The sequence below is a fragment of the Mustela nivalis genome (genome assembly GCF_964662115.1).
Source record: "Mustela nivalis genome assembly, chromosome: 8".
Classification (NCBI taxonomy): Eukaryota; Metazoa; Chordata; class Mammalia; order Carnivora; family Mustelidae; genus Mustela; species Mustela nivalis.
Window position 1 is genome coordinate 128,753,072 of NC_139027.1, and position 12,936 is coordinate 128,766,007.

Consider the following 12,936-nt stretch of genomic DNA (forward strand, 5'->3'; position numbering starts at 1 on the left):
TGAAAATGTTTGTTGAAAACAACATGTGCATAATTAAAGCTTAATGAGCGCTTGTCTGTTTGGAATGTGCAATTAGATTTATAATCGGGGATGGGAGCGAGCTCCAAATGGCTTTAAATGGAGCTGAGAGAGAGGATAATTTTTGCCATAAATCTGCGGTAGTGTTGGAGGGTACGTAAGCTGCTACCGGCCTGCCAGGCCGCCCTGCTCTGCCCACTGGGCTACCCTGCCCATCGGCTCCTCTTGGCAGCTGCAGCTGGCTAATGGCCTGTGTGGGACTCACCAGGGGTGTTTGAGGTGGTTCTGCTCTGGGTTGGAGCGGGAGCTCACCCGAGCTGTGTGATCAGAGCTCACTATGGGGAGATGAGGGTTGGGGCCAGGCGCAGCTACCCTGTTGTGTGCAGGGCCCTTGGTGGACAAGGAGTCTGCATGCTCCCTGTGTCCCTTCTGGGCTGGGAAGTGGCTCCACATTTTGTTCTCTGCTGCATCCCAGTACCTAGAACTCAAGTAACATCTGTCCAGTGAGTGGTGTGTCTCTGCACCAACCTCTCGCCTTGAACAAATCACTCCCCCTCTGTGCGCCTTGGTTTCCCGTTTCCCCATATCTATCACAGAGAATTCTTCTTTTCCCCAGGGACCGCTTCTCAACCAGTGCTCTCCTGTAGAAATAGAATGCAGACCACATATGTAACTTTAAATTCTCTAGCAGCCACGTTAAAAAAAGTAAAAAGAAGAAACAGGTGACATTAATTTTTAATAATAGACTTCAGTTAAATTCATGTATCCAAAATGTTACCACTTAAGCATGTAATCATAAATTTCAGATTATTTTTTTAAAGATTTATTTATTTATTTAAATGATAGACAGAGATCACATAGTAGGCAGAGAGGCAGGTAGGGGGGTGGGGAAGCAGGCTCCCTGCTGAGCAGAGAGCCCTATGCAGGGCTTGATCCTAGGACCCTGGGATCATGACCTGAGCCGAAGGCAGCGGCTTAACCCACGGAGCCACCCAACATTCTTTTGTTGTTGTTCTGAGTCTTTGAGCCCTGGTGAGTATTTTATACTCACACACACCTTAATTCAGACTAACTGCATTGTAGATGCTCGGGGGCCACATGTGGTTGAGGGTCACCCTGTTAGAGAGTACGGGTCGGGAAGGAGGATGGTTGGAGCCAGTTGAGAAGATTCTGCTTCCCCATCTGTAAAATGGGGACAATGACTCCTATCTCCCAGAGGAGGCAGATGCCTGGTAGCTCTCTGCCACGGGAGCTGTAGCGATCGCTGTCTTTTCATACTCCCTCCCAATGTATTTTATGACTTAAACAGGCAGCACCATCCACACCAACTCTTGCTGGTAGCGGGGAGGAGGGTCCTACAGTAACCACAGTGCTGGGCTTGCTCAAGAGGTCTGCTCCCGCCCCCCTCCCCTGGCAGGCATTGCTCCCCCTTACTGGCTGATGAGACCCCAGGCACAGAGCTGTCAGGTCACCTGCTCTGGTTTACAAAGCTGGAAAATGGTGGGGTGGGAAGCTAGTATAGGCCTTTGGGGAACCAGCAGCCTGGACTATAGACTCAGCTCTGCCACATCCTGGCTATGTGGCCTTGGAAAGATCCTTTAACCACTCTGGGCCAGTCCTAGGGCTGGGTTTCTCAGGGGGCAGAATAAGGATATGCATTATGCTGGAAAACAGGTGCACCAATAAAGAGAAAAGCCTTTTTTGGAGGGAAATTGATATTTGGTATTTAGGAACAAAGCATCATCGTGGGGAAAATCTCTCATTTGGACTCATGAAGATTGCAATTTACAGATTTTATTTTAAATTATATGTGGCAGGCATGGGCATCAGGGGTCTTCCCCATGTGTGAGACCTCAGAGGGTTGTATAAAGACCCACTCAGTTTCCTCACCGATGGGAGAGGGGTAGTTATAGTGACCTAGCGGCCTCTTGGGGTTGTTCTGTACTTTATATAAGTAATAGCTAACAATTACTGAGTGCTTGCTGGGTGTGTACCAGGCGATGTTCTCGGTACTTTCTGTGTGTTAACGTAGTCAATCTAAGTGATAGACCCATTTTCCAGATGAGGAAACTGAGAAAGAGTAACTTCATTAAAACGTCACACAACTTGAAAAGCAAGGCTGAGATTTGGACCTAGGGAGCCTGGCATCAGGACCGGGGTTTGTAACCATTATCCTTCTCTAAGTGCGCTTGTGCCCGAGGCTCTGTCCCGGGGCCCCTTTCACCTGCGCAGCGCCTCTCTGCCCCTCCCCCGCCTCTCCTGGGTCCTGATGTACATCTCTCTGTGATACCGCCACATAAAACCGCACTCTTGGCAGGGCCCAGGGCGCAGCTGCCACATTCGCTGCCTCTAGCTTTTGAGCCGTGTTTTGATCCACATAGAAGGAGTGTTCTCACGGCCGACGTGGGGGTAGGCAGGCACAGTGTATGCTGCTTTGATTGTTTCCTCTTTAGATCTCTGTGAGGTGCATCTCTCAGTGTCTGCCACTGGCTGCGCTGGGGGCTGTGCATCCTTGGTCTTTGATCTGTGTCTCTGTGCAAGGAGCGTAGCGGGGGCAAGCAGATTCTACAGAACAACTGTTTCTTTGGTGCCAGGAGTTAAGGCCAAGTTCAGAACTGGCTGGGTGGATTTGGGCAAGCTCTCCAGCAACCCTGAGCCTTGCCTTGCTCATCTCTACAATGGGGCTGCCCCTGCAGCCTTGGCATTTCTGGGAGGGTTCCAGTGAGATGACCAGGCACAGCCTGGGGATGAGGTCTGGGACACGGTAGCTGCTCATTGGTCTGAGCTCACAGCAGCCTTGAATGCCATGTTCCCCACTCTTTGCCTGGCCAGTTCCTGTGTGCCCTCCATGCCGGAGCTGCCATGTTGCCTTTTCAGGATGCCTCTCTTGAGAAGCCTTCCTTCCTTGTGTCCACATCCCTGGAGTAACCTTATCCTGCCATTGCCACATTTGTCAAAGAAGAAACCATTATTTAATGTCTGAAATGCTGAATTCGTTGCTATACTTTGCAAAGCTAGTCTCTCCAAATCAAGCATCAGCTGAGGTTTGTAGGATTTGGGCGGGGGGGAGCACAGTGTCCCGGAGTAGACGATTTTCAGAAGCAGGAGGCTCTGGGACTGGCTAAGTCCTAGAGGTGGGCACGTGGCTACTGGAGTCAGACTATTATTGATCAATTTGATTTTCAGAGGCTTGAGTGAATGTGGAACTGTCACTGACCAGTTGGGATGGGCTTCGAACAAGTTTCATAGTTACTCGTTCCCACCTCGGGACTATGGCCAGAGAACTGCCTGTCTTTCTCCAATGTGGGGAATGGAAACATTCTATTCTCTGAAGCTTCTGCATAGAACTGGGGTCTTCTTGAGGGCAGGGACTGTCAGAGTCATCACGTCTTATGCCAGTACAAAGTCGGGCACATAATACACACTCGAGATATTGTTCTGTAAACAACAGTTGCCCTCTCTATAACCTCAGAACCCCTTTGCTTTTATGTTTCTGTGCCTTATGACAAGTTTTATTTATTATAAATTCCCAGTGGTTGTGACTGTGTTACTTGGCACATTGTAGGTGTTTACTACATGATATACAAGGGCATGAATTGATTTAATTTTGCTTCTGCATATTTAAATTAGATCCTAGACCCGGCTGGAGAGTATGAGTGAATGAGGGGAAGACATGAGAGGGGTGGGGTCAAGGTGAATGGGTTGACTTTGAACAGGATTGAGAGATTTCACCTTTTGCGACAAAAGGGAAGGGCAGGACTGGTGTACTGTCAACAGGGTGGGGAGGGGAGAGATTTGAAGGGAGAACGGACAGCCTCAGTGACCTAGGAAACATAGTCCGGATGGAGAGGGTTGCCAAGCCGGATGCGGGGAGAAGAGTTTAACACATAATAACAATAACAGGTTAAATTCAAGGTCACTCACAACCATTACAGGTGGAACCAATACTCTAATTCATGAATCTGTGCGTAGCCCAGGACATCACATTACATATAGAAGTTGAATTGAACCCAGAGCCAACTTAGGATGGAAGTTTAAGGTTGGGCCCAAGAACACAGATCTAACAGAAGAAAGCAAGACTGCTAAGGGTGCAACACAACCAGAAAAAAAAAAAAAAAAAAGACCAGGGAGAGTTGGATTTTAGTGGGTAGAGGAGGGGAAGAGGAGGGTGCTCCAGGCTGATGATGGGACAATATGTGTAAAGGCTGGGGCACTGGAGGTTCCTGTGACCTTGAGGGATGCCCTGGGAGCTGAGGCTCAGGGCCAGTTGTCATGGAGGGTCAAAACCAATGATGTGGTGTCACTGCAGGGTTTTGTTCCAAGCACTAGTGATAGCCAGGGTGGAGGATGGATTGGGGGGAGTGGGAGCTAAGCACAGAGCCTCTGTGGGTGTTTGTGGGGATATAGGAGAGATGGGGTCCAAAGTCATCCTGGAGGTACTGCTTCTATCCTGTGCAGAAGGTGACATCTTCTCTCAGGATGGTGGACCCCTGGAAGAAGAGCAGATCCAGGCACATGTCAGAAGTTCAGTGTGGGGTGTGTGGAATTTGAGATGCTCATGGACCAGATGTCCAGGGAGAAACTATACATTGGAATCTGGATGTAATTTGGTTGAAGATGAACATTTGAGAGTCAGTGATACATTGTAATCCTAAGAGGCCATGACATTGTCCAGGGGAAGTATGAGTAGAGTGAGAAGGAATTACCAGATAGAAGTTAACCATCCACTTATCCATCCCACTCACCCATGCAACCCACTCCATCAACCCAGGCATCCCACTTGGGGTTTTCATTCTCACTCTTCATTCTTCTTTCTCACTCAACCATTCCATCCATCCAGCCATCGCACCCACCCCCCACCCATCCCACCTTCTAAATCTGCTGTCCAATCACTGAGTCATCTGTTGCTCTACCTCCTGGTCCATCGATCACCTTCAATTCTCCAAACCACGTATCTTCCCCTCGCACCTATTTATCATCCATCCATCCATCCCTCCCATACACCTGCCCACCATATATCCACTCATTTTACCCATTACAACTATGTCCTTCTCTATGTCAACCACCAGCCACATGTGACATTTGAGCACTTGAAATATGGCTAATTCTAAACTGAGATACGCTGTAATGTAAAATGCTCATCAGATTTCAAAGACAGTATTTAAAAAAAAAGACTTCAAACCATCCCATTCACAGTTTTTCTGTTGATTACATGTTGTAATCATAATATGCTAAAAATATTGAGTTAAATAAAATATGTAATTAAAATTAATTTCACTTATTTATATTTGGTTTTATAACTGTGGCCACAGGAATTTAAAATGACATACGCAGCTTGCATTTGTAACTTGGATTATATTTCCATTAGACTGTGCTGATGTATACATCTGTCACCCATCCATCCATCCATCCATCCATCCATCCATTCACCCCTCTATCTCATCTTTCACTCCCTCCCTCCTCCCATCCATTCACCCATCCAGTTACCTCATTTGTCCATCCCCCAGATACCTAATTTACACTTACTATGAATCAGTGTCTCTCAGGATCATAAGAATGAGGAAACTGAGGCATAGAGCAGCTAATGCACTTGCTCACGGTGGTGCCGATGGAGCTGGCATTGTCTGATTCTAAGATCAGGGCTCTCCCTTTTCACCTTGGCTACTGCTAAGTTTCCTTAAAGTTAAAATGGGATCTAGGTTGGGAGGGCTGTTGGAGTAGGGGCCCAGGAGCCTCTCTTGCGAAGGGGACCACATGGTTTGGGGGGAGAGACAGACCCTTCAGAAGCCTCTGTGAGCAGGGTTCCTGGTGGCCGTCATGAAAGGGTTATCCCCACACATTCGATATTTGCAAAAATGTGGGTTCTTTCAGATTCCCAAACTCATTTCCATGACAAAACTCTTGGGAAGAGAAGATGAAGGTCTGGCTTTTGCAGAACAATCTTCCAGCTGTAATGAGGACTGAAGATGGCGATGGGGAAAGGAATTATAATTAGAATATGAAATGGGGAAAATTAATCTATTCCAGTCAGTGGTAAGAGGATGTTCTCCTGCATTTCACGGAAATTCTTGGGCCATTTTTCCCCCTGCATTTTACCCCCACCCCCAATTTTAAAAGATACAGAAGGTTGCGTGGCGTGAAAAAATACATTTTTGGCCGAGGGACCGATACATTGTGAGATATGCATGAAATTTAAGCTCCTGCGCGTATTGGTACACGCACACGCCATCCACGCTTGTGGGTACACTCAGGCGAGTTCTGTTTACGTCGCTGCAGATGAGCGTCTTCCCTTCCTTGCCCAGTGTGCACGCTGTGGGCGTCGCGTACCCGTCACATAAAGGGTCTACGACACGTGCACATTCAGGCTCATGCCACGGACACCTCTGTGTTGGCTTGTGTTGCCTCTGGGTGTGGTACGTGTGTGAGGAAGTGTCGTCACAGTCCTCCACCGGTTTGTGATGTGTGTGTAGTCACCAGGCTTGGGCACACTGCGTTTGACATAGACATTTGTGTCCACACACACACACCCCCCGCCCCCAGCATTCGCTGTGCGGTGGGTACAAATGTGGGCATTTGTGATCTTGGTTGTGCATGCGGAGGAGGAGGGGGCCCTGACTTGTGATTTCTCCCCTTGGCTTGCAAGTTCTTTCCTCCAGAAAAACAACCTCCCCAAAAGGGCTGAGGAGGTAGGCTCCAGGCCTTAGGACCCTGGGGGCCAAGCCAGGGGAAGCCTGGGACCCTTGGGGTCACCCTCTCTCCTTCCTTCCCCTGCAAGGACTCCGATATGGTGGAACCCTGAGCCAAGGAGGTCAGAGAACAGACTCCCTCCACCTCCCGCCGCCGCCACCACCACCATCTCAGGTTCATGGCTGCCCGGCAGCCAGGTCCCAAACCCAGGGTGCTCCCAGGGCACCATGCAAGACAATTGGGGTAACCCATCAGAGGCTGACCCAAGCCTGGTCTTGGGAACCTCTGCCAGCTGCTCAGGTCCTCCTTGAAGGTGAGAAGAAAGCTTTACTCCGGTACGTGGCAGCTTTTCTTGGTTGAATAAATGATTGAATGAATGAACCCACTAGAGGCAGGCTCTGGGGACCTCATGTGGTCCCTTTGGAAGACCCCTTGCGTCTCCCAGGCTATTCACCTCAAAGTCCAGGGTTTGCTTTTCCCGTATCCTCAGAGCCATCCCCCACGGCTCACCGCGGATAATGCCTCCCTCCCTATGTGCCAGCCCCAGGCTAATGGTTGCTTCTATATTGGGGTGCTGCAAAGCCTTGATCCCCACTCTTAAGGGGCTTCTGGCCTAGTGGGAGAGACGAGACCAAAGAAGCAGGCAGCCCACTCTGAAACCCAGCCTGTCTCTAAGTGTGTGATTTTTGGATAGCTGTGAATCCTCTCAATCTGATTCCTTGGTTTTAAACAAGGAAAATAATACCTGCTTTGCTGGGTTGTTTTCAGGATGAAATGAGATATTTTATGGTATTTATTTAGTGCTGGGTATATTCATTCATTCCCCATATATTTGTTGAGTGCCTGCTGTGTGCATCAGGGAGAGGAGACCGGGTCCTTCCTTTTACGGTGGTTCCATCCTAGCCAGCATTTAATAAATGGGCTGTTACATGGGCTGTGTTTTTAGCCTGTGCCATACCGTTTCATTACTATTGCCTTATAAAATGTTTTAGACACCTGGCTAAACTAAGTCCCCCTCCATTTCTAGTCATTGTTTCTTAAAGAACATATAAATTATGTATGGCTTTTTAAAAGGTTTTACTTTTCTCCAAGGAATAAATGGCCATGGGGACACATCAAATAGCACCCAGGAGTTTTTGTTGAAAGCTCCCCACCCTGTCCCATTCCTTGTCTCGTTTCTGATGCCAGCCTGTTACAGATGCTGGAGGGGGAGGCAGTTTGGAGATGACCAGAACACAGTTCTAGCCTCCATGCTGCGCCCACTCTGAGGCAGAAGATAGATGTGGAGACAATCTATGTTGTAAGAAGGACAGCCAGAGGAGGTGAGAGCCTGGCAGGCCTCCTGGAGGAGGTGGTTTCTGAGCAGAGCCTTAAAGCATAGCTCCAGGCAGTGTGCTGGATGACCCTTGCATTGGGGGCCAGTGCCTAGACTCTGGGCACGGCGCGACCTTTTCTTTTGTTAATACGACAGTCACTGAAGGACTCTGCCCATCCCTGTGCTGGCAAGGCATTTGGGTATACCCATTAACCCTGCTGCCCTTGATGGGAAGACTGGCCTAGTAAAAGATAATGTGAATAGTATCATGCTTCATTCATTCATTCAGCCAACAAGCAATATTGATTATCTGCTTTGTGCCAGCCACTATTCTAGGTGTTTGGGAGGCAGAGAGCCCAAGACCCCTGACCGTCAGGAGCCTCCGTTTTGATAGGAGAAATCCACCACAAGCACTGAACATGGTAAAATAAGTAAATGATGTGGAATGCTAGAAGGTAAAAGGGTCTATGGACCAAAGAACAAGGTAGAGCAGGGCATGGGAGCCCGGAAGGGTTGGGGGGTGGCCCGCAGAGGTAGCAGGGCTGGGCGCTGAGCCTCTGTGCGTGAAGAGCGCCCAGGTGCCCTGGCATCTTGTGCATAATCATGGCAGGGTGGGTTTTCACGGCCTCCGCGAGGGTGCTTGGCGATGCCTATCAGAATCTCACTCGCACACATGCCTGAAACCAGCGACTCTACAGACTAACCCTACAGATAAACTCACACCCTGGCAAAATGATGAATGTACAAAAATATTCACGAGAACCGTGCTGGAATAGGGAAAGCCTAGAAACAGCTCGATTGCCCATGAGCTCAGCTAGTTGAATATATCTGTTACATCCATTCCGTGGAATACCAGGTACCGGGAGACAGAATCACGTTCTGATATAAAACACTTCCCAAGACGTGTTGCTAGGAGAAAAATGAGGTGCAAACCAGGGTGTAGAGTATGTTGTCATTTATGTGAAAGAAACAACCATCAAATGTATACATGTGGACCAGCTCTGAAAGGATGCAAAGGAAGCCGTAGATTCAGGGGTCGCCTCTGGAGAGGAGCAAGGGGTGGTGGGAGGTGGGTGGGAAGGAGAATTTTCACGCTGTTGCTTTTCATGCGTTGGAAATTTTGAACCCTGTGAATATCACCTAATTAAAAAATTACATTTTCAATTAAAATAAAATGTCCAGCTGCCATCAGGGCCCCACCCAGATCCCTTTACTAGCCTCTGCAGCCTGCTTCCATCTGTCAGGAGCTCTGGCTGCAAATGGCTCACAGCTGGCACGGTTCTCTGGGGAACTGTCCCTGGCCAAACGGGGGCTGCCCTGCTCAGAAGGTTATGCCTCCCCTTGTCCCTTAAGGGCAGCCTGCAGCCAGTGACTGACGGAACTCCATGGGCCGATTCATGCCCTATGGCTCCTCATGGGACCAGGCTGCTGCAGGTCTCCAGCTGAGATCATCTTTGCTGAACGACTTCCACTGCCCTGTCCTGCTTTCCTCCCTCCCTTACAGAATTTCCCGAAGAGCACTTCCCAAAAATTCACATGCATTTGAATCCTGGTCCCATGCTCTGCATTTAGGGAACCTGATCCAAGACACCTGTCTCAAGGGAAGGTAACTTACTGGAAATGAGCTAAGTGCTCTCCATGTTTTGGTACAATACCCCGTGGAGAGGGGACCACTATCATTATCCTCATTCAACAGATGAGGAGCCTCAGAAATTCAGACACCAGCTCAAGAATGCACATCGTGGAAAAAAAGCCAGTGAATCCAGAGCACACACTACCCCCATGACGCCTGCTTCCTACTGCAGGAAGATCTCCCTGCATCCAGACTTGGCAGCTTATCAGAACACAGGATTGTAGTTTCTGTGCATGGTTTCAACCACAGCCCTCACTGCCTGTGGCCAGAGGTGGCTTAAGGGGAAAATTTGGGGGTGGGAGGAGGCCCAAGCTTCTTAGGATGGTAAGACCTGGAGGGCATGTCTGGGGCAGGACTCTGAAGATCTCAGCCTCCCTCCGTCATGTGGAATCCTAGCTCTAGTTGATAGTCTGATGTCCTTTTGGCCAAGAGAGAGATTTGCATACTTCCAGGGATGGGGAGCCTCGGTATCTGACAAGGGCCATCTGTCGCATCTCCGGACAAGGCATTAAGGGCAGAAAGGCTTTCCTCTCTTCATTCTGTGATGAATGGTGCCAGTCCAAGCCCAAGGGGGCCACAGAACAGGGGCTGCTCTTTTCACCCTAGAGAGAATTCTGCTGAAATGGGGTTTGGGCATCATGGCCTTGAGCTTGGCTTCCCTAGGCCCCACAGACCTTTCCCCTCCGTGCATTCAGTCTCCTGACCTCCTTGGACGTCTCCTGGGGCTTTCTGGAAAACATCATATTCAGACCGGCTTCTCTCTCTTTCTCTGTTCTAGTTTGATGGTGACAGTGCCTACGTGGGGATGAGTGACGGGAACCCAGAGCTGCTATCGACCAGCCAGGTGGGTGCGCCATCCTCCCTGTGTGGGGGTCCAGCCTGGAGCTGGCCAGAGCTGAGCAGCTGCACGATGGGCCCGGGGTGGGGCAGAGCAGTGCGGCAGGGCCACCACTGTCCTGTCTCACAAGGATCAAGAACACCAAGTATCCCTTTAAGAGTGACGAATCCAGGGCACCTGGGTGGCTTAGTAGGTTGAGCCTCTGCCCTCCGCTCGGGTCATGATCTCAGGTTCCTGGGATCGAGCCCCGCATCGGGCTCTCTGCTCAGCCGGGAGCCTGCTTCCTCCTCTCTCTCTGCCTGCCTCTTTGCCTACCTGTGATCTCTGTCAAGTAAATAAATAAAATCTTAAAAAAACAAAAAAAAAAGAGTGACGAATCCAACAGGGACCACGGTGTTTTCGGCAAATCACCTACCTGGCTATGGTTGGCTTAAAATGGGCACCATTGAAAACTTGGTAAAACTGCAAATGTGTTGCCCACATTTCCCATGGACAGAGGAGAAATTTTCAGCAGCAGCGAGTAGAGATGTCACATGCTCCCTGGTACTCTCTGCCCCTTGCCACCACATAGCACCCACGGGATCGGCGCTGGCAGGGAGGCACACATGGCCATGCGAAGGCACATGGAGTTCTCCGGCCCACCTAGCGTCGTGTGGTCCCACTGGGGAGTATTGTGGATGTGGCATCCAGGGAGGAGAGCAGAGGCTTCCTGTGTGGTCCTCCCTGGGAAGGAGACGCAGTCATCTCTCTGCAGGGCTATCCTGGTCCCTAGCCCTCTGCGAGTTCCAGATGCCAGCTAGAATCTGAGTTTCCACTGAGAGCCTGGTCTCCAAAAGTTGTTTTCTTTGAGTTGGTAGCATCCTCACTGCAGGCTGGGGTGCCGGGGAGGGTCCTCACTGCACGCTGTGGAATTTGGAGGACGGTTCCTTAAGGCAGGGGTGCCGACAGGGTGGCAGCACCTCAGGGTGCAGAGGAACTTGGGGAGCTGGACGAGCCCGTCCCTGGAGCTGACCTCCGTCCTCTGTCTGTGCAGTCATGATGGTTGCGGCAGTCCAAGTCGGGTGGCTGGGCCCCCATTTTCCAGCTGGGGAATCAGAATGCTATGAATTCACACACATTTATGTGCCCTCCTGTGAGACAACCCCAGTGGTGGACCTAGATGAGTAAGGCATGGGCCTGTGGCTTTTAGGGTGCACTGCCAGTGAGGGAGGATCCCGTACTCAGTGCGGGGGAGTGAACTCTGCCGTGGGGCACTGCACCTCCCTCCCCCGCTGCTGCAGGGGGGCTTGTGCTGGGGCCGCCACCCCGTCCATGCCCCTTGGCTGGCCTGTGACCGTGTGAGCATCACAATGCTGGGGCAAGCCTGCCTTTATATGGCACTGACTCGTGCCGGCCTGAAAGACACTCTGGTGGGCAAGACTCCAGCTCCTGGAAATGCTCATTTTGGAAGAAGCCCCTGAAGTCATTTAATTGTGAATCATTGTCCGTAATCAGCTTGGACATGTGGGGGTCTCGAAAGACCAGACCTTCCCCGCTCCCGAGCATCTCATCTGAGCCCTTTCGCTGCGTTTAAAGTGCATTTTGTTAGCGGGCTGAGCCTGGCTCTCAGAACTCTGGCAGGTGGAATCAGCATGGCTAAAACCCTGATGGACAGTGTGGCCACCATCCTCCCGTGGGAAGGGAGGGTGGGGCTCGGGGTGCTCCCCGTGGGCCCACAGTCCTTTACAGAAGAGATGCAGGGCAAAACATTCCCACAGGCTGCTCGCAGCAGCGCCCTTGCCAGCCGCCCAGCGCGTCATCACTGCCGCAAAGCCTTTTCCTCAGTGGCTACTTCAGCTGAACTTCACCAGTCCTGAGAAGTAGTAGGTTGTCATTAATCCCATTTTATAGATGAGGAAGCTGAGGCTGGAGGATGTTGAGTGGCTCATTCAGGGAGGGGACAGCTGGGGCTCAGAGCTCCACATATTACTTTGCTCCATTCCTGCCTCAAGCCTGCCACCAACTTCCTTCAGCCAAGTGTCCCTTTGTCAGAGAGCTGTTCATGACCCTGAAATCCAAATTAGGTCCCCTCCCCTTGATTCTCTCTCATACACTGTGTCTTTTTAATCCGTGGCATCTGTTACTGCTTATCTGTGTGACGACTTGGCTGGCATCTGATTTCCACACTAGCCTGTGACTTCCATGAGAGCAGGATCTGGACCCTCATTCACTGTTGTAGCTTCCAGTGTGTTACAAAGCCTGACATGTAAAAGGCACTCGGGAACGACTTATGTGATGGGTCTTGTGGCCCCTTCTCTTTTCTGGACTTCAGTTTCCCTGGCAGTGAAATGAGGCAGTTGGATTCCTCCACGGGAATCCAAGTCTCTTGTGCTGTCACTTGGAGTCTCCCTAACTTAGCGCTTCATAGAGAAAACATTAGGGTTCCCTGTGATTGACCAGCCACCT

At 50.4% G+C, this 12,936-nt stretch overlaps 1 protein-coding gene across 10 annotated transcripts in view; it reads left to right on the plus strand.

The window, feature by feature from the left end:
• The window catches only part of TOX2 (TOX high mobility group box family member 2), a gene marked incomplete at its 5' end in the record, with an annotated part of 130,263 nt that overhangs the window by 40,707 nt on the left and 76,620 nt on the right, over positions 1–12,936 (plus strand). For all 10 annotated transcript variants that reach the window (XR_014315326.1, XR_014315327.1, XR_014315328.1 and 7 more), the window contains one exon: positions 10,432–10,497. Coding sequence is in view for 6 of the 10 variants with exons in the window: in XM_082744664.1 (XP_082600790.1) it covers positions 10,432–10,497 (66 nt within the window). The remainder of the gene's footprint in view (positions 1–10,431; positions 10,498–12,936) is intronic.